Source organism: Perca flavescens, chromosome 8, assembly GCF_004354835.1.
Source record: "Perca flavescens isolate YP-PL-M2 chromosome 8, PFLA_1.0, whole genome shotgun sequence".
NCBI classification, from domain to species: domain Eukaryota; kingdom Metazoa; phylum Chordata; class Actinopteri; order Perciformes; family Percidae; genus Perca; species Perca flavescens.
Genome location: NC_041338.1, coordinates 19303869 through 19328634, shown reverse-complemented (window position 1 = coordinate 19328634; position 24766 = coordinate 19303869). Strand labels below are relative to the sequence as shown.

The window sequence follows — 24766 nt, the reverse complement described above, 5'->3', positions numbered from 1 at the left end:
TTTCAATACCACCGCCGGGAACTTAATAATGTGACATCTAGCGGTAGTAAATAATGCAGGCGCTGCCAGCGCTCTGGCTGGCAGCAAATATCTCTAGTCCATGGACGTATGGAATTAGCTGGAAGACGATATTGTAGTCTTACCGCAGATAATTATTTCGTTTGTAATTAAACAACAATGTCGTCAGTTGAGATTTTGAGAGTTTGTCAACGAGCGACTAACTGCTGCTGCTGAAGAAATATTCGGAGTTTAAAAAAAAAGAAGCTATCGTCGAGTAACGTTACGAAGAAGAGATCTATCGTCTGGGCAGAGTGCTGGATATCGTTTGGAAACCTGAAATAAAGTTACACGGGATAGGTGAGTAAAAGTTGAATGGTCTTTTAAAATACTAACAGAGGTGCATGACTTAAAACAAACAAACGTGTGGTATTTATTTGCTCATGTTCCATGTTGTATGTTCTCCCAGGGCTCCCTCAGCAGCATGTCTGTAAAGAGGAGGAGGTTCTCGCAGACCAGCAGCTCTGTATTCAGGAGAGATACGTCAGTCTGCACCAAGAGGACCCCGAGCCTCCACAGAGGAAACAGGAGGAACTCTGCACCAGTCAGCACCAGCCGCTGGTTCTGATGCAGGGGACTAAAACCTTTCTGTTGACTCCTACCAATGAGAAAAGTAACCACAGTGAACCGGAACCAAAAAGTGACCACCAGCTCCTCTTCTCTCAACTCTTGTGTAGCAGAGAGTCAAGATCATAAAGGAAGCAAGCATCAAGACTCAGGATCAACTAGAAATACAGAGCAAAAACCAAAGAGAAGACGTCACAAAATAATCACTGTAACAATATAAACAACTTTAACTTGTTAAAGATTCACTGTAAACTCACACAGGTAAAACGTTTTTCCAATGTGACCCTTGTGGCAAAGCATTCAAGTTTAAGTCCCAATTGTATAAACACCTGATAATCCACACAAGTGACCTGTATTGTTGACAAACGTGGAAAAATAAATTCACTTGGACATCATTTTTGAACACTCATAATAATCCATACAAATGAGAAGCCCTATTCTTGCAAAACATGTGGAAAAGATTTTACATATAACCATGCCTTGGTTTATTTAAAAATATTTGAAATAACTCGAAAATAAGTTAAATTTAGTAGTACTGAGAAAATAAAAAAAATTCTTGTCAAATGAAGCAAGAACTAAAGGCTAACTAAATCTGTCAATGTGACAAAAACATAAGTATTGTGATGTAACACATTACAAGTCATCATTACATGCAGTCAGCTGGTAAACCCCTAATGTCCTGATACTTATAGTCCTGAAGCTATAGACTATATACACACACTAGATTTAAAAGTAAGTGAACTTCAAACAGGAAATTATTTGACCTGACCCAACATTTTATTTTCTCAAGAAAGTAATTATACAGAGGCTTGCAAAAGTATTCCTACCGCTTGAACTTTTCCATTGCCACATTACAACCACAAATGTAAATGTTTTTCATTGGGATTTTATGTGATAGACCAACACAAAGTGGCGCAAAATTGTGAAGTGGAAGGTAAATGATACATGGGTTTTCAAAAAAATGTTTACAAATAAAAAAAATTAAAAGTGTGGCGTGCAAAAGTATTCAATACTTTGTAGAACCTTTCGCTGCAATTACAGCTGCAGGGCTTTTGGGGTATGTCTATCCAGCTTTACACATCTAGAGACTGAAATGTTTGCCCATTCTTCTTTGCAAAATAGCTCAAGCTCAGTCAGATTGGATGGAAAGCGCCTGAACAGCAATTTTCAAGTCTTGCCAGAGATTCTCAATTGGATTTAGGTCTGGACTTTGACTGGGCCATTCTAACACATGAATTTGCTTTGATCTAAACCATTCCATTGTAGCTCTGGCTGTATGTTTAGGGTCGTTGTCCTGCTGGAAGGTGAACCTCCGCCCGAGTCTTTTGCAGACTCTAACAGGTTTTCTTCTAAGATTGCCCTGTATTGCCCTCCATCCATCTTCCCATCAACTCTGACCAGCTTCCCTGTCCCTGCTGAAGAAAAGCATCCCCACAGCATGATGCTGCCACCACCATGTTTCACGGTGGGGATGGTGCGTTCAGGGTGATGTGCAGTGTTAGTTTTCCGCCACACACAGAGTTTTGCATTCAGACCAAAAACTTCAATTTTGGTCTCATCTGACCAGAGCACCTTCCTCCACATGTTTGCTGTGTCCCCCACATGGCTCGTGGCAAACTGCAAACGGGACGTCTTATGGCTTTGTTTCAACAATGGCTTTCTTCTTGCCACTCCATAAAGGCCCGATTTGTGGAGTGCACGACTAATAGTTGTCTTGTGGACAGATTCTCCCACCTTAGCTGTGGATCTCTGCAGCTCCTCCAGAGGTACCATGGGCCTCTTGGCTGCTTCTCTGATCAATGCTCTCCTTGCCCGGCCTGTCAGTTTAGGTGGACGGCCATGTCTTGGGAGGTTTGCAGTTGTGCCATACTCTTTCCATTTTTGGATGGTGGATTGAACAGTGCTCCGTGAGATGTTCAAAGTTTGGGATATTTTTTTATAACCTAACCCTGCTTTAAACTTCTCCACAATTTTCTCCCTGACCTGTCTGGTATGTTCCTTGGGCTTCGTGATGCTGTTTGTTCACTAATGTTGACTCTAACAAACCTCTGAGGCCTTCACAGAACAGCTGTATTTCTCCTGAGATTAGATTACACACAGGTGGACTCTAGATTTACTAGTTAGGTGACTTCTGAAGACAATTGGTTGCACTGGATTTTATTTAGGGCGTATCAGAGTGAAGGGGGCTGAATACTTTTGCACGCCACACTTTTCAGTTTTTTATTTGTAAAAAAAATTTGAAAACCATGTATCATTTTCCTTCCACTTCACAATTATGCACCACTTTGTGTTGGTCTATCACATAAAATCCCAATGAAATACATTTACATTTGTGTTTTTATAACATGACAAAATGGAAAAGTTCAAGGCGTATGAATACTTTTGCAAGCCTCTATATATCTTTGCATATAGTAGATGTGTTGGATTCAAGTGGAAATGGGGGAACATTGCCACCCAGTGGTTACAATTGGATTTAGTTTAAAAGAAGTGTGATTTAGACTTCTTCAAAATGACTATTGAGGAACAGTGCAGTAATTTAGAGTACAGAAATGACATTATTCATGAATATAAATTATTGATGTTTTAGATAGAGGAATATAAGTCATCCTCAATGCTCATCACACAGACATAACATAAATATAAACCTGTGGTTTTTATGTCTCAAGTTTCAAATTCCAAATTAATCATTTACTCATGATATACTAAGCAGATACAATTCATTTACCTGCTTGTAGAGATGTCATGACTATATCTGGCATATTTATCTTCTCAGTAAAGGGTTTCAGATTGATAGTAAAAGTTGCAACTAAAAAGTAAGCCTGTTTTCCAGAAATGTCCCATTTGTCCTGTTCTTATGTATGAACCATTTATAGGCAAATATGCATCTTTCTATCCTACAGATATCTTCTACTCCTGTCTATTGAAGGAGTTTTTTGTAACCTAAGACAGCATCTGGTAACTTAAGATGTTCACACTACATTTAAGTCAGTGTGGTTTTGGTGGGCAATAGCAAAGCTTTCACTCATAGATCAGTTTTAACTTACCGTTCGTAGCTGTAAGGTACGGTGCACTTTACATCAAACTGCACATCTAATCATCAATAAGATCCATCTCACAGCAGCTATCAGCAATGCAGAGACAACAACAAAGGGTTTTCTGCTCTATAAAAATAAATCCTCCGCAAACATAACAACAGTAGTATTTCCTGTTGTGTAGGGCACTGTAAGAGATGGCAGTGATGATAATAGGAGCTTAACTGCCAGTTGTCCAGAGTGGCTTAACAACTTTTCAAACTGATGCTGAATTTGTCCCCTGAAAACAACTTTTGTAATTAATGCTTTTAAAATAATACTGGACTGATTGATTACAGTTATTTGTTGATCACATTCACCATACTGTAACTCCCAAATTATGTTGTAGGCATGTCTCCAAGAGTTAGGTTAGAAGTTTAACAGATTTCGTGACATCTATCACACCTGTTTGTGTCTGTGTACAGGCGAACGAAAAGTACGTTTAATGTTGCTTGTTTATTTGTTTCCATCTTAAGCTGAGTATTTGTTAGTAGCCGATTGGCAAAGCGGCTTTCAATATACCAGTGCAAGAAAAGGTTGTGTCATCCCTTCGATAGCTCAGTTGGTAGAGCGGAGGACTGTAGTGGCTTACAGCTGAAATCCTTAGGTCGCTGGTTCGAATCCGGCTCGAAGGAGATCCTTTTTTTTTTTTTTTTTTTTTTATTACTGACCGTAGATCATTTTGGATGGCCGGCTCTAGTAATTTACAGCACTTGTACGGTCAGTCGTTTTTTGCTTATTTTGCTTCTTGCCCTGCTATCAATAACGTTTCTGGGCTTAAATTCTTTGGTGTTAGTTAGAAAGTTATTTATTATTAAATTACGAATCCCACTATGGCCACGTGACACCACGCCAAGACTCGCCCTACGAAGCAGCTCAATTGGTTGGGGTTAGGCATTTCACCTCGAGTAGTTAAGGTTAGGATAGCCGATTGGTCAGGGGACAGGACCTGAACAAATGGGGTTACGTTACCTTGCGTTCTCATGGACGCCTGGCCAATAAATGCTATTGAAGGGCGGGTCTCGGCGTGGCCATAGTGGGATCGCTACCCATACTAGACTGCGAGGTTAACTGAAAATTGTATAGCTTAAATGGTTTATGGGTCATTCCAGAATTGGAGGACAATTTAGGCATCCATCATTTTGAAAAATTGGCCATTTATTTTACTATTTTTTATTATGTATGTAACAGGGTTGCGAGTAACAGAGTTGCAAATTAATGCTAATGTTAGCCTTTTCTCATGAATAGAAGCTAGCTGTTTAGCTAGCTAGCTCTTACTGTCATCTTTAGGACAAACTTACTTAGCTAGCTAGCTATGTAAAAACAGAAGAAAACTTGTAAATTATTTTGTATTATTCTGATAATAAGTATAACAGGGTTGCATTGGTTAAAGTGACACATTCAATCAAGGCTAAAAGTTGTATAACATGAAAAATCGAAAAGAGATTTCACATTCTGGTGGCAAACTGCTTAGTGATGTCATTTCCTGCGAATCATGTCACTCACACTCATAGACTGTACAGTCTATGCTCACACTCACTGTTTTTTTCTTCTTCTTCTGCCAGGCTAAATAAACTAGCTAAATATCTTTCGGCAACAGGGTTGCATGTATGTTGTGGGACATAACTTTATTGCAGAATTTCTTTATTATTTGAAATAGTTCTATAATAAAAAAAAAGTTTTAATAATTAAAAGAGGCATATATAAACAAAAATATACAAAAAAGGTAAAATGTATTTTAACGGTTGTATTTAACATTAAATTTGGCCATATAAGGTGGGACAAGAGAAAAATGGCACTTAAGTGGGTGCTAGAGACTTATTTTTTATTTTCAATAATATTTTTGAAAAACAAATCTTCAAGTCTATTTATATTTAGTCTCAGGACAAGTGTTGTTTACACAATTACTGCATTTTTTTTTTATATTGTACATAGATTATTTGAAATGTCATAGGTGGGACATGAAATGTCCTCCAATTCTGGAATGATCCTATATGGACATCGAATGTTAATAATTTGTTAAAAGTCATAACTAAAAAGTAGTTCACATCATTATAACGTTTGTAAAGTGTTCCTCTAAACATCCATGACCTTATATAATATATTTGGTTTGCCTATATTGATTAGATGGATGAATGAATGTTTTGAAACAATCGCGGGCTTGGTATGACATCTAAGAACATTTTAGATGTTAAGTTATGGTATGTAGCCTATAAGGCGCAATAATGTTTGCTCTAACATGGGCTTAAACTGAAGAAAAAAAAAAAAAGTGTTACCTTTAACAGAGACTCTTTTCTGCATAATCAAGAAGTACTGGACTTATATGTTTGTGTATATAATTGTGATTTGTATAGAAACACAGGTTTACTTTTCATTTAATGATAAGCGTTTGTCAAGTCAAAGCAGCAAACTAAATTTAACAGTTGCAAAGTTTGAAGTTGGAAGGCTGAGATTGCAACGACAAATTAATTTAAGTTTGGCTAAGCACACAGGGACAAAGGCTTTAAGGTTGAACTATTTCTGTGAACAACAGATTGCCCCTTGTGCTACTAACTGTGATGAGATGTTTGTGTAACCTTTGAATTTGTTGACCACTGCCTTTGCAGGTCTATGACATACCACTTTATCTTCCTCAGTTTTTTACCACAGCACCTCAAGGTGGCAGAGTGACTTGTCAGCCTGGACTGGTAGGTGCTGTTTAACTGGACTAGGAAACTTCTGTCAAACTTACATCCCTAAGGTTCAGCACACAGAGAACAAAAGCAGTGTGCATGTAAACCCAAGAACACATTCCTCTCTGAGTGTTTACACTGTGTGTATGTATTAACTTTGCCAATTGATACATGGTTTCTGGTGTAAAAGTAACATCTTAATGACAGAACAATGATAGGATATAGATCACTGCTGCTATTGCAACAACTAATTGCTATCAGTACTTACTTACCACCGCCACCACTAAAAGTAATCTTAAAATACTGTGATGACAAACCAGAAATAAGTTAGTGTATCATTAAGTAAGTCATTTCTGTCAACCACAAACATGCCCTAAATGTACAGACATATTAACAGGAACAGTGAGCAGAAAGCAGGATTTACATAATCATGCAAACCATTCAGGAGCAGAGCTTTAAAAACGTGTATTGTGTTGTCTAAGATGGAAATATACAGATGACAATAATTTAAGATTTCATGTAATTATACCAGAAAAAAACAACATTTAATCATAGTAGTGTTTGTGCTACATCATTAAAATCATTTGATATGTGAAAATTGTACAATGGCTGAGGTAGTCGTGGCAATAAAAACTAAATTACGCACATTTTAAGGGACAACAAAAGCTTAGATAAATACAATTCTAGTGCACAGTGGTGTAAGGTAGGCTGTGTGTAAGCTATATGCAAGTTCAACAAGATATCCTTAATGATTAAAAATGTCAGAAATCAAAGTATGAATTTATTCTTCAAGGGTCAAAACAACAATCAAAAATTGTGGGTCATTTTCATTCAAATTCACAAAAGTCTCAATAAATGATGATTATGATATAGTTATTGCAAAATACCAAACATTTGACATGTTTTCACTCATGACGAACACGCTTCCTCGGTGATGCTGGAGGCTCCAGAGAGAAGGCAGTAGGAGAGCCGGGACGGGACTCTGGGATGTACTCTGTCTGATACTTGTCGATATAAGGCTTGGCCACATGCCACACCTGAGTTGAAAATACAAACATGTCACTTAAAGATCACAATTTTGCCATCCCTCTGGAGGTTATATGTACATATAGATTTGATAAATTTTAAAGCCACAGAAAGAATTAACATTGCTTCCTCCAAAAGATTTGTCACTTGCCTTCTGATCAAGTAGAAGACGGTGAACAGCTTCAATGTCCGGAGACATGAATCGGTCTTTAATCCAGGGTCTGTTAATGACAGAATAGTTGAGAGTATGAGCATCACAAGTGGAACAGTGGATAAATATTAACTAATATTAACTATCCTGTACATAATTTCAGTGGACCTTAGCCACATCTGTTTGACTTACTTGACAACGCTGCGCACAAGGTCATAGACCTTCTCCAATGGAGTGGTGGTACGAAGTGGGCGGAGGAACTCAATACCCTGACAGGCTGCCAACAGCTCTATAGCAAGAACTGATCACAGAAAACATCCATTAGATGTGACCAAATGCATAATCAGGTTTTGAATTTACAAAAGAATAGTATTTTTATTTGGGTTTGTCCTCTTTTTAATGGTAATTGATATCACTACATTTGGTGTGTTAAAATGACAATATTGTGTTTGCAGTAAGTTTGCAATGCTGCATACTGAATACATTAGAGTGGGTTACAATGTGAGTGACAGGACCACATCTTCTGTATGACATTACAGTGAATAATGTAGGATTATCAAATCACAAATACCGCTTTAGAAAGACTTCAGCACTCATTTGGATTAAATCATAAATGTTTTAAATTATGTATTTCTTAAAGAGAGATTGTGGAGCTCATTGAAAATGCTTCACTTCATCCTATCCTTGAATTAGTTTTGCAATGTGTCGATAATCATATTTTTTTTAAATCATAAGGGAATATCACATAAATTAGATCTTTTACGTCCATGTGGAGCAGCCATTGGATTCAACAAAACTCACAATACTCTTTCAATACCTTAAAGATCCACTACAATATACGTAGAAATGGAAATTGTAGGTTGAAAGACCTCTGTTCTTTTTAAATCTGGTCCATTCCAACATAGATTGCAACCACTATTGTATCGTTTCAATCCTCACGGATGAGTGAGCTTCTCACCCTATCTCTAAGGGAGACGCCAGCCACCCTCCTGAGGAAACCCATTTCAGCCGCTTGTACCCTGGATCTCGTTCTTTCGGTCATGACCCAGCCTTCATGACCATAGGTGAGGGTAGGAACGAAAACTGACCGGTAGATCGAGAGCTTTGCCTTCTGGCTAAGCTCTCTTTTCGTCACAACGGTGCGATAGATTGAATGCAATACTGCACCCGCTGCGCCGATTCTCCGACCAATCTCCCGCTCCATTGTCCCCTCACTCGCGAACACAACCCCAAGGTACTTGAATATATATATGAATATATATTTTCCCACAAAAAACATAGAGAGGAAAGTAATTTAGCTAGAAAGGCATTGATTTGATACAGGTTTTAAACCTGTAGTTTAATATTATCAGTGGATATAGTTAACCACTATATCCACTGATTGAGTTTTGATTTACAACCATGCAAATGTTTTCTGATTCACTTTTATCCACAGTCGGTGTGCACTGGTATGATATGGATGTTGCTGCTTATTGCTTTTAAATTTTACTTAAAGTTGGGTGGTTATCAGATCCTTTTTTTAAACTTCTGATGCTAATGACCATTGAATTTTATATAACTAAACTATGTAGCAGCCTGTGTAACTGCTTTTGTTATCGCTATAAAGTTAGCCATTTGGTGTTTCAGTCAGAAACCTGCATCATTGTGTTTAGCATTTTTATGCCCATATCTATGCCTTACAATTACTGTAATATGTTTTTTTTTTTAAATATTAATAGTAGCAATTATCCAGTCTTACCTGGATTTTGAAAAGCATTACCTTGCTCCACATGCTCCACGACCCTCAGGGCCTTCCTAGCAGCCCAGCCTCCCATGGACACATGGTCCTCTGTGGCAGCACTAGTGGACAAGGAGTCCACAGACGATGGATGACACAAAACTTTATTCTCTGAAACTAGACAGTACAGAAAAGGCAATTGGACTTAACGTATATGCTAAAACATTGAATTAAAAGGGACATCAATTCAGATAAATTAAAATGGTGTTTATCTTTATAACACATATATCTTTTTGTTAAAAATATTCTACATTCAATATTATAACCTATTTAACTCTACCAACAAACATCTATTTTATTCAACATAAAGTTTCATATAATTCACTTTACTGATGTTAATGCTCCATTTTGTTTTCTTTTTTTGCACACTAACCCAAGGCAGCAGCGGTGCAATGAGCAATCATGAAGCCTGAGTTAAGTCCTCCCTCGTTGACGAGGAAGGCAGGCAGCTCACTCAGAGAGGGGTTACACAACCTTTCGGTCCTCCTCTCACTTATGGAGGCCAGCTCATGGACTGCAATGGCTAAAAAGTCCAGAGCCTAGAAGAAAGAAAATGGCAATGAAAGAGAGGGGAACGAAATCTACAATAAATACTCAAAATATTTTTCATAAGTCACAAATATACATACCTTAGCTGGGTATTCGCCATGGAAATTCCCACCTGAAATGGTCTCACCTCTTTCTGCAAATACCATCTTGAACGGCCGTTAAGAAAAATAAATCACCTCTGATTTCCACAAAATCCAGTATATAACTTGTGGCAGAACCTATAATTTGTGGTTGAACAGTTTTGGGTGCAGTGAAAAAAGTGGCACATCTAGATTTACGTAGTAGTCTGGTCAGTCATCTTTATGTCAAGAAAGGATACAGGATTGTCAGTGGCGCTGTTGATTTCTGTATTGATGATGTTTTGGACAAATGTTATTGTGTCATTGGTGACTCCATGAACCTGTGTACAGAAACAAAAAGGTATGCTCAGAAACAACTGAACAACACTTTGAGCACGGTCCTACTCCAATTCCAAAAATGCTCTGGTTCTATTATATATATCTGATTTTGGGATGTATAAATAAATTTGACTTGAGGGTTACCTGAGGACAGCATCGCATGGTGTAGGCATCCTGGACTCTGTCACAGAACCGGTGGCTCTCTGAAAAAACATACCAACACCAGATGACACACACATACAGGCATAATATTACCAAAAGCTATACTTTATTACTGTAATCTGTCTGGGGAGATACACCCTCTGCAAGTGAACCATTCATGACCTATTTATGGGCTGTGGGGAGCCACAGTGCAGTGCTCCAGCTCTGAAACCACCTTGATCAAGCGCAGAAATATTCCTTACAGATGTTTGTCTTTTGGTTGGGAGGAAACTCCCACAAATATGGCAGTACTGTAACATGCAAACTTGACCAATTGTGGCCCGGTAAGAAAAGTTTGAACACTGGACAGACTTCTTGCTGTAAGGCAACAGTGCTGCCCAGATGTTAAGTGTATTACAATTACTTTGTGTGATATAATGTTGTGGTACTTGTCTGTTTTTAGAATATGGGCCTGTCCTCTGACCTGCTATCTCGGATGGATGGTGATCAGAGTCCAGCAGCGAGCGGAAGCGCAGGGCCACCTCGATCTGTCCTGGGTGGGGCCGCAGCGAATGGATGTCTGCAGAGGAGACCAGAAAATGAGGAAGGATGAAACTGATACAAAAAGTTTAAGGTACATTTTTCCATCTTTTTGTGATTTTGTTCACTGCTGCTGCTCACCACTGTCAAAGGCCTTGGTGGTTCCCTTTAGCACCTCCAGGGTCAAAGCAGCAATGATGTCTGCCTGCCGAGCAATCGCCTGGGCTCGCTCCACAGCCTCTGCCCCCAGAGAGGTGATCATCTGGGTCCCGTTGATCAGAGCAAGACCCTGTAAGGGAAAGAGCGAGAGGGACGCATTTTCCACTTTAAGAAGCCACTAGGAGAATGCAATGCAATGTGCACTATATTGTGTTGTATAATTGTAAATATAAACACTATAATTGTTCTTCTAAAATATGTACCTGAGGAGAAAACACATTGCTTTCCCAGTGAACCCTATGCCAGTTTCTTTAGTGCAGTGAAAACAAATATGAGAGAGCATGATTGGTTTTAAAGATTACCTCTTTAGGCTTTAGGGATATTGGCTTCAGTCCATGGGCCTCCAGGACCTGGCCAGAGATAAAAGGAGAAAAAAACATGTAAAAGGTCAAGAGGCATCAAAAAGCAAATATGTTTTCCTGTTGGACCTTGCAACCTGTCACTCTTACAAGCAAAATGCACATTTCCTTCAGTGTTAAGCAAGTTATTGCTGTACAACCATGAAAAAGTAATTATGACAGTTATATCTCTAAGAGCTTACATATTTGGCATCTGCCCATCCGCTCTTGGGAGACCACATTTTACCCTCTCCGATCAGTCCCAGGGCCAGGTGAGAAAGGGGTGCCAGGTCTCCACTAGCACCCACTGTTCCCTTCTCTGGGACGAAGGAGAGGCAGGAAGCTGCAGGGAACGAGTAAGTCAGAGATGAAGATTAGTCATACGACAGTCCGCTTCCCCAATACTGATCCCTAACGGAAGTTATCAGCAGTCAACTGAAGCTGATATCCCAGGTCAGATAAGGTAAATAAAGGCTGGTGGCTTACCATTAAAGGCTTGGATCATGGTATGAAGGGTTTCCAGAGAAATTCCGCTGTACCCTTTGGCCAGAACATTGATCCTCAGAGCGAGCAGCATGCGAGTCCTTTCTGGGCTTAGCGGGTTTCCAACACCTACACACCACAGTATAACATCCATGGGGCGGATGTTAAATACAGCAAAACCTAAAACACTTTGTCAGGAGCACTAACTTGTTGACATTTTAAATAGTAATTGAGCTTTATTACCTGCTGAGTGTGACCGCACCAAGTTCTCCTGCAGCTCCCTGTGGAAAAATCACACATCAGCACATAAAAAAGCTCATTCTCCAATAGAAGATCTAACATTGACAACAAAAAAACGGACTGTAAAATATTGTCTTTACTTGAGCTTGCTGACAGGAATGACTGTTCGGGCAAATTTGCCAAAACCTGTTGTGATTCCATAAACAACTGGAGGAACAGAGAGAGAGAGAGATACAGAGAACTCAATACATGGGATCACTGATTTCTGAAATACTGTATTTTTGCAGTAGCAGGTTAACATTAGCTCTTTATTCTTAAATGTATCCTAACCTTTGTTTTCTTTGACAATGGTGTCCAAAAGCTCTCTGGCTTGCACAACTTTTCTTTCTGCCTCATGAGTCAGCTGAAAATGTTGGTTAAAGGAATGAGTATCTGAAGACAAATTGCACAGACAAGCCATGACAACAAATAACATTTTTTGATCATTACGCCTACCTTTATCTTGTAGAGTCCCCTTCCTAAGTTGACCAGATCTGTCGATGTCAGCGTGTTGCCGTCCAAGGAAATGTACTACACAGAGAGAGCCATGTAACACAGAAGTAGTCGGTATAATATATGTTTTACATTTTAATAGAGAATGGGTAAAGTAAACACTTACCTCTGCAGGTTCCCTGTATGCTGCTGTGCTGTTTCGCAGTTTAATTAAGGATAACATTCAGCAAAATACAATGTTGCCCTTCACTGTTATTTTATTATTAAATATACATGACTCTGGTTTATTTTATTCTTTCAAAAGTCATTGTTACCCACAATTGAAAACAATGTAATGACATAAACAAAATGAAAAAGGGATAGTATTTAGTACAAACTACAATAGGCTACCCGCTATAATTAATATAATTATGGCACAAATACTTGTGAAAGGATACAGGTGAGAAACTCCAGGCTCATACGGGATAAAGTCGGGAGACATGGTGTCGCCTTCAATAGCTGTAAGCACACGGTAATAATTCACACTGTACACATTTCCTCTTATTGGTAGATTCTGTAACTACATCTTAATGTCTCGAATCGTCGGTACATAAACCATACACAATTACGCACACAAAACTGTCCCCAAAATGGGATGCATAGGCCCTACATTTTACATTCTTATATTTTAAATGCATACGGTCATTACCGAGCTCGACAAAGTCATTATCCTCCAGTACATCCTCGACAGTGTCATCAGCGTCCAACAAACCCAAACCCTGGCACCTGCGCACAACAAAACGAGTGTCCTTTACAGCCGTGATGCCACCGTTGTCTGGTTTGTTCTTCACGTAACGTTTAAGAGCTTCTTGTCCGAGCCACCGGATGGTGTTGGTGGTATCACGGCAGGGCACTGCCAGCCACTCATCTCGGATGTGGACAGTAAAACAAGGCATTGCGCTTCAGCGGGACTCTGCTTTCAGTGAGCGCTGCTCTCCGCTCTCGAAGGGACCACCTTCAGCCACCTCAAATTCAGCCGCCAATCAGACGCACCGCTCGGAGCCGCGCCTCGCCGGAGTCACACCTCTGGGGACCATTGACCTCCACAGGCCAGTCAGTCACATAGATGTTTGCACCATGGTTTAGACATAGGCTACTGACCCGCTTGCGTGTACGTGGTTTAATCACAGAAACGCACCGAAAAACATGGACACGTTCAAGTTTTTGAAGGAGCCAAACTTGATGTGTTTTTATACTAGTTGACAGGTAGCCTATTTTGAGTGTAGGCCTAACAACCAAACTAATTATTGTTTTACTACCAACAACTAAACGAAGTGAATTTCATTCTCAAAATGACTTAGGCTAATAAAAATCTAATTACACTAATTGGAAAAGAAATAAGAGAGAGCATGTAAGTAGCCTACATAAGTAGCCTATGTAAGTACATTTACTCAAGTTTTTTACTAATGTACTATTTTAAGTACTTGTACTTGTGTATTGCCATGTTATGCTACTTTATACTACTTCTACTCCACATTGTGGAGGCAAATATTGTAGTTTTACCTCACTACATTTATTTGACAGCTTTAGTTAGGGCAGTTAGGGTCCTGGTTAATTTGCAGAGTTAAAGATTATTAACACACTAATAAATCAACTCATAAATAATTATGTATTATTAAGCTACCAAGCTCTATATAAAGTAATTACAATTACCCCCACATTTACCAGCTAAAACATTAAAATGATATAGAGGCTAGCCTATACAATTATAGTTCAGCATAGGCCTAAATCTGAAACGACAATTGTGCATAATGAGTAGCCTAGGCCTTCTTTTACTTTAATTATAATTTGATGCAAGTACAATTGAATTGGATGCAGGACTTGCAGGAGTGTTTTTACACTGTAGTATTGCTACTTTTACTTAAGTAAAATTATACGTCTTCCACCACTGCGGATAATGAAAACGAAATGGGACGCGATATAAAATCACATGACTTTTGGCCTGTGAATGGAAGTGTTGGAAGTAACGAGGCGCACCTAAAAGCATCGCACCAGCCTGCGGACAGATGATGTCAGTTTATGGGCTGTAGGGGTTTCTGCATCAGCAGCATGTGTGCCGACAACGAGTAGGCCTACTGCTGGCCGTCAGCGGGCAGGCAGAGGAGAGGAGAAGAGGAGGGGAGGAAAAGTGTGTTTACACAGACGGCAAACTGCCTGGGGAATCGTCGGGGAGAGGAAGTCAGCCGGCTCTGTGTCTGCCTGCTCCAACTTCCTGCTCAGAAAAAGAAAAAGCCCTGGATCCTATTTCAGTCCAGCACAACTGTGTAGACCAGAAGTAAGCATGGAAAAACAAGGAATCACACCAGCTTCACCGTAAAGTTTTTGCGGAGGGAAAACTCCAAAGTCAGAGATCACAGGTAACGTAAAAATACACGGACATCTTTCTGTGATCAGCGCTTTGTTGGCTTGTACGTTAGAGAGTGAACTAATGCATTATTACCAGTAGTAGCGACTGTATTCACACTGCACATGTTTTAATCTTTGCTGTAACGTGTTAGTCTTGTGTTAAACTCTTCAGATCGAGTGTATTTGTTAAGTTTTAAGCAAGAATAGTACAGGGTTAGATGCGGACACAATTGATTCGTCTTCCGGTCCGAGCAACATCTTGAAAATGAGTCAGTGGGGCAGAATAGTAATCCTGTGCGTAACAGAGAACGTTAGGGTAAGTTACTGCAACTTCCAAGTCCCGAATACTACTGCAGCCTCCCCAGACAGAGAGGCAAACAAAAGACGTGCAATGCATAAACAGTCCATGGCCGCTGTTTAGAGATGATTCTCTTTACGGGCCCCTGTTGAATTTTCCACCGTCTGCTAACAGGAAGAGAGCCGATTTAGTCATGGCTAAGTAATGTCTGCACACACCATCTAATCTCATTAGCAGTTTCCGTTCAGCCAACACTGGATGGCTTTGTGCGGACAGCGAGACTTCTCAGTCCGAGCATCCGCAGCAGCGGGCTCCTGACTCCGGACCAAAACCACCACAATGTTCCTGTAATATTCCTAGAAAGAATTATAGCCTACCATGTCTGCGGTTTTCACATTGACTGTATAACATTGATCTCTGAGTGGTAGGCACTCTAATATTCAAAAACGGTATCAGTAGTAAGGTTAATTATCACTTAATTGTACTTTATTTCAAATCTACTGATTTCTGTAGGAGGTATGTCTGACCTACAGTAGTACTTTAAAGTCCCTCTGTGCTATTTGCAGCATCAGGCAAAGGTGAATGTTTATGTCACACTGGTCTAATTGTAGACCTGTACGCTCAGCGGCCCTGTGTTGGCAAGCTTTTAGTTTTGCTTCAAAGAATGTGTTCAAAAGCCAGACCGTGTTTAAAAACCAAACTGAGGTCTGGGTTCAGATTGGTTTAAGGGTGGAGCTGTGGAAAGGGGACAATGATGTGATCTTTTGACCCCTCTCCCTTTGGGATTTCAGTGGGAAGTGTGGCAGGACTGGGAAAATGCTCCCCTGCTGTGGGATCCCCACTCCTCAACATTTGTCCTTGGAAGTAGAATAGGAGGAAGTCCTGACTTTGACAGGTTTGTAGTTTCACATGACAGATAGAAAACTCAGGGGATAGCTTGTGTCGGAAATGAGTTCAGCCCTCCCTCTCTCCTCTCTGGAAAGAGATATGTAGTGGTTGAAAGGCCTGTCTGTTATCGTTGTTTTTTAGCATCAGTCACTAATCGCTCCTCACATCCACAGATAAGACCGCAAAGAATACAAGATGAGGTCCATCAGTAAGTAGGGATGTGTGTAGTAATCTCTCAATTCTAGTGCAGAAACAATACCTGAGCATTACCAAAACATCTCTTTTTGAAACCTTACTTTGAGGAATATGATTTTTTTTTTATTTAACCCTAAAAGAAGCCAAACTTCTCACACAAGCAGCTGCAGAAGAACTCTGGCAAAATAAAACTGAGTCTAAAATTGGCAAAACTCTGATTTAAAACCATTAATATCTAATTAAGTAAAGACTACAAATCATCTATGAACCTGAACAGGAATTTAACTTTTGGTACTTGACAGTTTGTTATTTTGTGCTACGGACTCATGACAATTGGTACCAAAAAAGTATTTAGGGTTTTAGACCTATATGTGCGCGTCTCTCTGGTGTAGGGCTGCAACTGCAGATTATTTTCATCATCGATTTATATTCTCTATCTCTAAAATGGTTTCTCAGATTCCAAGGCGATGTCTTCAAATAGCTTGTTTTGTCTGATAAAAAAAATCCAAAACTCAAACATGTTCAATTTAAGATGATACCAAACTGAGAGATCAGCCAAATCTCACATTTGAGATGCTGGAAAACAGAAAAGTATTGTTGCTTAATAAATGACTTAACACTTAACCGATTATCTAAATGTTTTCATTTAAGCGATTGACTCATCCTTTCAGTACTACATTAGTTTTACTGTCTGTGTTAACAGAAACAGTAGTCCCCCCCCCCTACCCCCCCACTATTAATATGTGAGCTCCTAGCAGGCAGACAGGAGCTTCGAGGCTGCACATTCCTCTATTAAAGGAATAACCCACCCTGGGCCAGTCATACTTCCTGTGGAGAGAGGGCCAGGTTGAACCGCAGCATATTTCTGGCTTGAGCTGTTGTTCCTCGTATTTTTTTTTCTCTTCTGCTGCTGCTGCTGCTACATTACACTACGCTCTTTAAAACACACTGTTCTATTCATCACCGGTCAACTTGTCCTTACAACACATGTTACAGGCCGTTCCCTCGTCAACCCATAACCTAATCCCGTCTGTATGCAGTAAAGCACACAGGCTAGACAAAAATCAGGGAAAAAATAAACATTTAATTAAGATGATACCTCAGCTCTTCTTGTTCCAAACAGTCTCTCTAAACACACAAGGTATGTTTTATCCACAATTATTTTACACAAGTCTAGAATATAGAAGGCAATGACCACAGCAGCGTGCAAAGAGCTGGCAGGCTTGTTTCCCCCGGAGGTTTGGATTTTGTGCCTATTCTGTCATTGTAGCATCTGGCGGGTAGTGTATGTGTAGGTAGTTTTGGTTCTTTGTCTTTTAGCTGAAATCTCTGGGTGACGATGTTCCATTTTTAGGGCCCGAGCACGAAAGTGCGAGGAACCTATTTTTATTTTTTTTTATTATTATTATTATTATTAGGGCCCGAGCACAAAAGTGCAAGGCCCCAACGGTACCCCTGACGTGCGTTCAATGCTGGGTGCAGCTTTAATTATTATTAAAATGCCACAGGAGGACGACATAAGACATCAAATGATGATTTTAGAAATAACCAATAAGGGCTTTGGCGTTGAGTGCTCTGCTCTATCCGAGTCATATGTTTTCCCTGATCGTGTCTTGCTGTAGGTATGGACAGCGCCATCACTCTGTGGCAGTTCCTGCTGCAGCTGCTGCTCGACCAAAGTCACAAGCACCTGATATGTTGGACATCCACAGACGGAGAGTTCAAGCTCCTGAAGTCAGAGGAAGTGGCCAAGTTGTGGGGGCTACGCAAGAACAAGACCAACATGAACTACGACAAGCTGAGCAGAGCCCTGCGCTATTACTATGACAAGGTGAATTCAACTGGCAGGTAGTAAATGTGCAGGAGCTGCCTCTGTGTCAAAGTCCAACTAGTCATCTCATTGCAGCGTTTGTAACTGATAGAACCTGTAGGCATTTGTTGTTCTTCTCTCAAAACCACAATCTCCCCTGATAGACACTTCCACTTCCTCTTTCTCAGCAACCACACAGTAGAAATTCGGTCGTGATGTAGCCCTCTAACAAAAAGTGGTTTCAGTATGTCTTCTGCCGGACTGAAATGCTGTCGTGATCCCTGTGATAATCAACATTTGTTCTGTTTTTATTTTTTTATGATTAATATGAGTTGGCTGTACATAAGTGGTGTAAAGAGTTCTCCTCATAATTAATGCTGTTGGTCTTTTTTTTTTACAGAACATCATTAAGAAGGTGATTGGCCAGAAGTTTGTCTACAAGTTTGTGTCCTTCCCTGAGATCCTGAAGATGGACCCTCAGGCGGTGGAGATGGGCCTGGCTTCTGGAAGGTTTCCTCTCCAGGAAGGAGAGGCCTCTGAGCTGGAGGTAGAGGAGGAGGAAGAAGAGGAAGGGGAGGAGGAGGCCCAGAGGATGACCCTGGCAGCCCTGGGGGCGCAGCAGTGTCGGAATGACTACCTCCGCTCGGGTCTCTACTCCTCCTTCAGCATCAGCTCCCTGCAGAACCAGCCCGAGCTGCTCCGCGCCCTGCGGGAGCGCCAGGAGGAGCCGCGCTCCGTTATCCGCTTTGGCACCAACGGCAATGAAAGGAGCTCCCCTTCCTCTGCCAAGCCTGAGTCCTACGTCTCCCCCAAGCCATCCAAACTCCGCTCCCCGTCCTCTCCCCACACCCAACCCGGCCAAGTGTGGAGCCCCATAGCCAAGGAGGAAGAGGAGGACTCTGACCTGAGCGCTCAGCCCCTCAACCTCTCCTCTGGGCACAGGGAGCGAGCCCTGCAGCCTCCTGAGAAGAGGAGCAGTGGCAGAAGTAGCTCCACCAGTAGTAGTAGTAACCAAGGAGATAGACTCCCACCAAAAAGCAAAAAACCCAAAGCTCTGGAGATCTCATCCCCCTCCCTGCTGTTCGCAGGGAGCGACATCGGCTCCATCGCTCTCAACAGTCCGGCGCTGCCGTCTGGCTCCCTCACTCCGGCCTTCTTCACTGCACAGGTGAGATGATTTATCTGAACGATAGACAACTATAACTCTGGGCAGCGCAGCAAGGACGGATAATGTCACTTGTGTGTGTTTGTGTCGCCCATGTGCAAATGGGTCTCCTCCCACAAGTCTGGTGTTTTAGAGACTCTAAAGGATTGTCAGCTTTGGGGGAATGTTGACCCATCCCCAGCATTTTGCTCAGTGTATGTTGGAATAGGATAAATACTGTTTCTTAGGGGTGGGAGATATTGACAGAAATGAATATCTCGATATTTTTTTTCAATATCTCGATATTGATATTCAGACGATATTTTTGAAATCCTTCTAGAAGTTAAAAGAAGCCCTGTTCGGAGGCTATTTTGGTGGTTCTCTTGGGAAAATGTACAAGCAAGATGAAATCATAACAATAAACAAAGGGCTCTGTTCTGTAACATATTGCACACAACCATGTCCTTGTTGGAAGCAGTCCTGGAGCTGGGACAGGGCCGGGTCGGACTAAGTTCTGATAGTCCTTCTACTTGGCTGTATAATCCTTCTGACTGGGATTTATGCTGGGATCAGGAGTTGGATGTGATCTGACTGGCCCAGGTGAGGGAGAGGTGCAGTTCTGTGTGCTTTTTTGATGTTAGAGTATACATGGTCTAGTGTGTTCTTCCCTCTAGTAACACAATCTACATGCTAGGAGAAAGCTGGAGGGGAACGGACTTTAAGGACGCCTTGTAAAAGTCCCCTGTATCCCGTATCCAGGTGATCGCGCTGCAGTTTGTTCACTATGGTTAGCAGTGAACCAAACTTTTGCTAACGTTAGCGTCGGGGGCTATGTAGACGGCAGTGTGCTGTTTTCGTAGTAAATAAACTGGCCTGTATATTACCGACAGGGCTCTAGGTCAGGTGAGCCGTACTGGGCAACGATCCTGCTGTTGGTACTCCATTCATTCTGCACAAAAATGCAGTCCTCCGCCTCTGGTCGCGCCGGAGTTATTTTCTCATTCTTCCGGTAGATAGCTAGCTCGGCGTGCTAGCGCCGACAACAACCTGGAGGGCTCGGTCAGGCTATGTCCTCCGGGATGTTATGAGCCGCCTGGAAGGCTCTCGTAACGGCTGTGTTGTATCGTGGTCCTGTATTGATTAGTTCAGTGTGGCTGTACGTACTTGTATAAATATACACCGACAGGAGAGCCGCTGCACAATCGCGCACCGCCATCTTTGTTGACATGAGTGAACGTCATAACGCACAGGTAGCAGCTTACTCTCGTGCGGGACGATCGTGATTTTGTACAAAAAATACAGTCAAACAAACCCCTAAAGTATTAAAATCGCTACATATAATTGTTATATATATATATATAAAGGTTATAGTGTGCGTTATTTGTTTTCTCTTTAACTTCCTTCAGCTCTTTTCATGTTTGGGGGTCGGATTGTACAAATTATGAAATATTCGATATCCCAATTTTGCATATCGTCCAGACAACAATTTGGATATTATCGTCTAAACGATATATCGCCCACCTCTACTGTTACTTGCTGTTTGCATGATCGGTTCTGCACACACCTGATACTCCTCTAAAACTTGCTTCATCTCTGTCTAGTCCAGACATGTTTACACACCCAATGCTGCAATTTGACACATGTTTACAAGCTCTCTTATTTCTCCGCTCAATAATTTAAGGTAGACTAGAGATCGTGTCACTCTGTGCCAGCCACAGCTGAAGTACAGTGAGCCCAATAATAATCAAATACCAGAAAGAGAGAGTAATTCTGTGATATCTGTTTCTGTCCCCTCTGTGTGGTGGCCTTGCTGGCCACAGGGAGATGATGGGATCTATCCAGAGTATGATGTCAGTGTCCCTAAAGCGGTCAGAGAGCAGCAAGAGACATCTGACACAGCCTGGCATGTGTTGGTGGAAAGACTACTGCTATATTTATTTAAATAGTCACTTGAGCCAACATACAGACAAACAGACAGAGAAAAGGTATGAAAAATGTAAATTGGCATGATTTTAGGCTCAAATGTGCATAGGCACTTTCATGTCAGAAAGGAATTTGACACAGTTTTGAACAAATGCAAATTTAGACTAATTCAGTGAGTCATTTTCTGTGTTTGGTTTTTGATTAAACCTTTCTAATCATTTCAATAAACAGCTTTGTGGGGTAAAAGCCAAAATTACTGCCAGACTGTTTATTTGCTGCAAATAACAGGCCTTATAGAAGTATGTCTATTCTCAAATCAATTTTGAGAAAACAAAGTGGTTGTGGGCGCCTGGGTAGCTCACCTGGTAGAGCGGGCACCCATATGCAGAGGCTTAGTCCTCTACGCAGCAGCTCAGGGTTCGAGTCTGACCTGTGGCCATTTGCTACATGTCTTCCCCCCTCTCTCCCCCCTTTCCTGTCTACAGCTCTCCTGTCTATTAAAGGCTAAAATGCCCCAAAAAATATCTTAGAAAAAACAACAAAAAAAAGTAGCAGGACAAAGTGGTTGTAAAATGTACAGTACCAGTCAAAGGTTTGGACACGCTTTCCCATTTAAGTGAATGTGAAAACGCGTCCAAACTATTGACCGGTACTGTACATTTGCTCATGTAAGGTCTGGTGCATTCAGTAGTTGCTTGTTTACCTCATTTGCTTGTCCAGTCTTAACAGCTTGACTGCTATAAGCTGGATTCAGGTTTTACAATAAAATTATTAGTGTGTTCTGCCACAAATTTAGAGCTAAATTAATCTAGCTGTGACATTTTGGTTTGTTTTGCTCTTTGCCGTGCTCTGCTACACACATCAACTGGAATTTAATAATCTATCAATGTGCTTACATTGGAGATGTTAAAAAGCAAAATGACTCTGCCACATCAGAGGTTTATCCACACTTTGAGAAAGCTATTAATAATACACTAACAATGTCTGTTTATGAGGGTGCAGAAAGTGAGATCAGAGGAAAACAAGCAATTTACAGGAATCTTCTGCAAGTCCAACCTATGAAAGGGGGGAAGAGGCCCTAAGTGATGCCATATGCTCCAATAATTCCATTAATAATGGGAGCAGGGCTGGGTCCCTCTGCAACACTGGCTCACTTCTCTGAGGTGACACAGGGGAAAGTAGGGGGAGGGGCAGAGAAGACCAGGGGAGAGAGGCAGAAATTGATTTCATATGTTTTCTCTCTAGTTGGTGTTCCAAGTGCTTAAGGATCCCCACTCCCCACTCTGCCCCCCCCCCCTCGCAATCAACAACAACCCCCACCAACCTCCTCCTCCTCCCCTGCCCACGTCACCCCTGTATTCTGGGGAGAAACCACAGACTTCCTTCCTGCTCCGTCAGTTTGTTTTTCCAAACGCCAATACACGTCCATTTACCATTGCAGCATGTTTCACATTATCAAAGCCCTCAGAGCAATGCTCTCCAACCAGTTGGTCTCTGTGTTTTTATTTAAAAGAAATGTTGTCTTCACTGGTTTCTCTTATTTACACAAAGTCTCCCTCCCTCTGTGTTTCCCCCTCGCAGACTCCCTCTGGTTTGCTGCTGGCTCACAGTCCGCTGTTGTCAGGCATCCACTTCTGGAGCAGTTTGAGCCCCGTTGCTCCGCTCAGCCCCGCCCGGCTGCAGGGCCACAGCTCCCTCTTCCAGGTAAGAAAGAAACACACACACACACAGGTGTTGACACATAGGGTACAAAAGTAGCAGGAAAAGAGAACAGGTGTGCTCCGACAGTTATTGTTTACTGGTAGTATTTTAAAAGCAGAGGAGGAAGTTGGGAGACTGTGCAGGTGAAGTTAGAGCTGCAGAAAAAATCCCCGTCCTTCCCAGGAGTAAAAATGCCAAGAGATTAAGATGAAGGACTTTCCAAATATTTGCTACAGGTAATAGAATGATTGGCTCCAGTTTTTTTTCCAGTTTTTATTCCTAAACATATATGGAATCATTTATTTCTTATACTCATCATGTACATTAACATTGCTCCTCTATTATGTCCTTACAATGAATCTGTGTAAAGCAAGTCCCACTCTTGATCTTCTAGATTTTGCATTTTTCATGTGGGTATTTACTTGACAGAAAGCACATATAACACCTAAAAACAAGATGTTTTTAAAAGACACTTGTGAAACTAGTTGAGACTTAGGCAGGTCCAGCAGAGGTGTCCTGTTTCAGCGCTTGTGAGAGGGAGAGGAAATCCTGTGAATACTTCCTGTTTGAGCCCAGGGGAGCCAGTCTGAACAGGGTGGACTGGTTTGAGAGCTGCTCCTCATTTGTTTAACACACACACACACACAAACTACCAGATTCTTTGTGCACAAATAATGTTGACTTCTCCTTCTGTGGTGGAGGTACAGGGGACAGAGACGAAAAGGAAGAGGCACAATGAATAAAAAAACAGGAAACCAGAGCAGTGACAATGCTGCAGTTCCTCACCGGAAAGCAGCTTTCATAGAGCCTCCGTCCCCTCCTCGCTAACTCTCAGCCCCTTTCTCTTCCTCCACAGTTCCCCAGCCTAATCAACGGACACATGCCTGTCCCTCTGCCAAACCTGGAAGGAACACCCTCCTCCCTGCTCCTGTCCCCCACCACTCACAAATCCTGATCCAGGGTCTGTGAAAAACCTCCCATCTTCATCATCTCTTATTGCCGTCATTATCATCATCATCATCAGTAAGCTCTTGTCCGTCTTGGTAAATTTTGCTTCAGAAAAGTCCCACGAGACAGTATGTGACCTCACCTTTTTGCACTTGAGTTGCTTCAGATTCCAGTGGTTAAAAGCACTTGGTAAAAGCCATACGCCACGATGTCTGGGAGACGTCTGGCTCTTTGTGATAAAGTACAGCACATTTCCACATGACCCTGTCCACGATGGACAGTAGTGACGTGTAGCTAGCTGCAAAAGGCTAGCCGCTCATTCTGTGCAGAGAGCTTGGTTGTTTTAATCTTGTAAAAAAAAAAAAAAAAGAAAAAAAAAATACTTTTTTTTTTTTTCCTTAGTGTTCATCACAATGTGAAACTGTTTCACTTGTGTGGTATTTTATGCACTATGCTTCTCAGATAGTACCGGCTGTGCCTTGTTGTCCTATTTTTCTTTTCCAAAATCTTTTAATGAAGACGAGATTTCAAATCAATGAAAAACCTTTAACACTTGTAATGTTCTTCTTTTTTTTTTATACTGGACTTGGTATACAGTTTGTATTCTGTATAATTTTGTATTGTGAAGAACGTCTTGTTATTTTCAATAAACAAAGCATTGAATGCTTGAACACAATGCCTTAAATTTTACAGTAGCTAAAACAAAATGTGAAGTGTCTATACAGGAGGGAAAAAACAATCAGTTCACATAAT

The 24766-nt window shown here is 41.2% G+C and overlaps 2 protein-coding genes, 1 long non-coding RNA gene and 1 other non-coding gene across 5 annotated transcripts; 3 read left to right on the top strand and 1 right to left on the bottom strand.

The window, feature by feature from the left end:
• On the top strand, nt 1-1019 carry LOC114560549 (uncharacterized). Its single transcript, XR_003693201.1, has 2 exons — nt 1-357; nt 467-1019. It is a non-coding gene; the product is annotated as an uncharacterized LOC114560549 (long non-coding RNA).
• A 3223-nt stretch (nt 1020-4242) lies between these two features.
• On the top strand, nt 4243-4330 carry trnay-gua (transfer RNA tyrosine (anticodon GUA)). The gene is given in 2 exon segments: nt 4243-4279; nt 4295-4330. It is a non-coding gene; the product is annotated as a tRNA-Tyr (tRNA).
• Nucleotides 4331-7130: 2800 nt separating this feature from the next.
• hal (histidine ammonia-lyase) lies at nt 7131-14247 on the bottom strand. Of its 2 annotated transcripts, none has more exons than XM_028586229.1 (20): nt 13410-14247; nt 13159-13219; nt 12888-12915; nt 12725-12799; nt 12560-12632; nt 12370-12436; nt 12233-12270; nt 11993-12118; nt 11710-11849; nt 11471-11518; nt 11091-11238; nt 10894-10989; nt 10413-10471; nt 10190-10270; nt 9951-10016; nt 9695-9860; nt 9283-9438; nt 7737-7845; nt 7545-7614; nt 7131-7404 (listed from the first exon to the last, which is right to left on the bottom strand). In XM_028586229.1, exons 1-20 carry the CDS (start codon nt 13654-13656, stop codon nt 7273-7275), a joined length of 1986 nt encoding a protein of 661 aa, XP_028442030.1. In that variant the 5' UTR covers nt 13657-14247; the 3' UTR covers nt 7131-7272. The 2 variants fall into 2 exon arrangements, with proteins under 2 accessions (XP_028442030.1, XP_028442031.1); XM_028586230.1 differs by having other exon boundaries at nt 9304-9438.
• A 441-nt stretch (nt 14248-14688) lies between these two features.
• On the top strand, nt 14689-24684 carry LOC114560689 (ETS domain-containing protein Elk-3). Its single transcript, XM_028586233.1, has 5 exons — nt 14689-15117; nt 18110-18318; nt 18698-19465; nt 22946-23068; nt 23922-24684. The coding sequence occupies exons 2-5, from the start codon at nt 18112-18114 to the stop codon at nt 24018-24020; spliced, it is 1197 nt and encodes a 398-aa protein (XP_028442034.1). The 5' UTR covers nt 14689-15117; nt 18110-18111; the 3' UTR covers nt 24021-24684.
• Nucleotides 24685-24766: the final 82 nt, after the last annotated feature.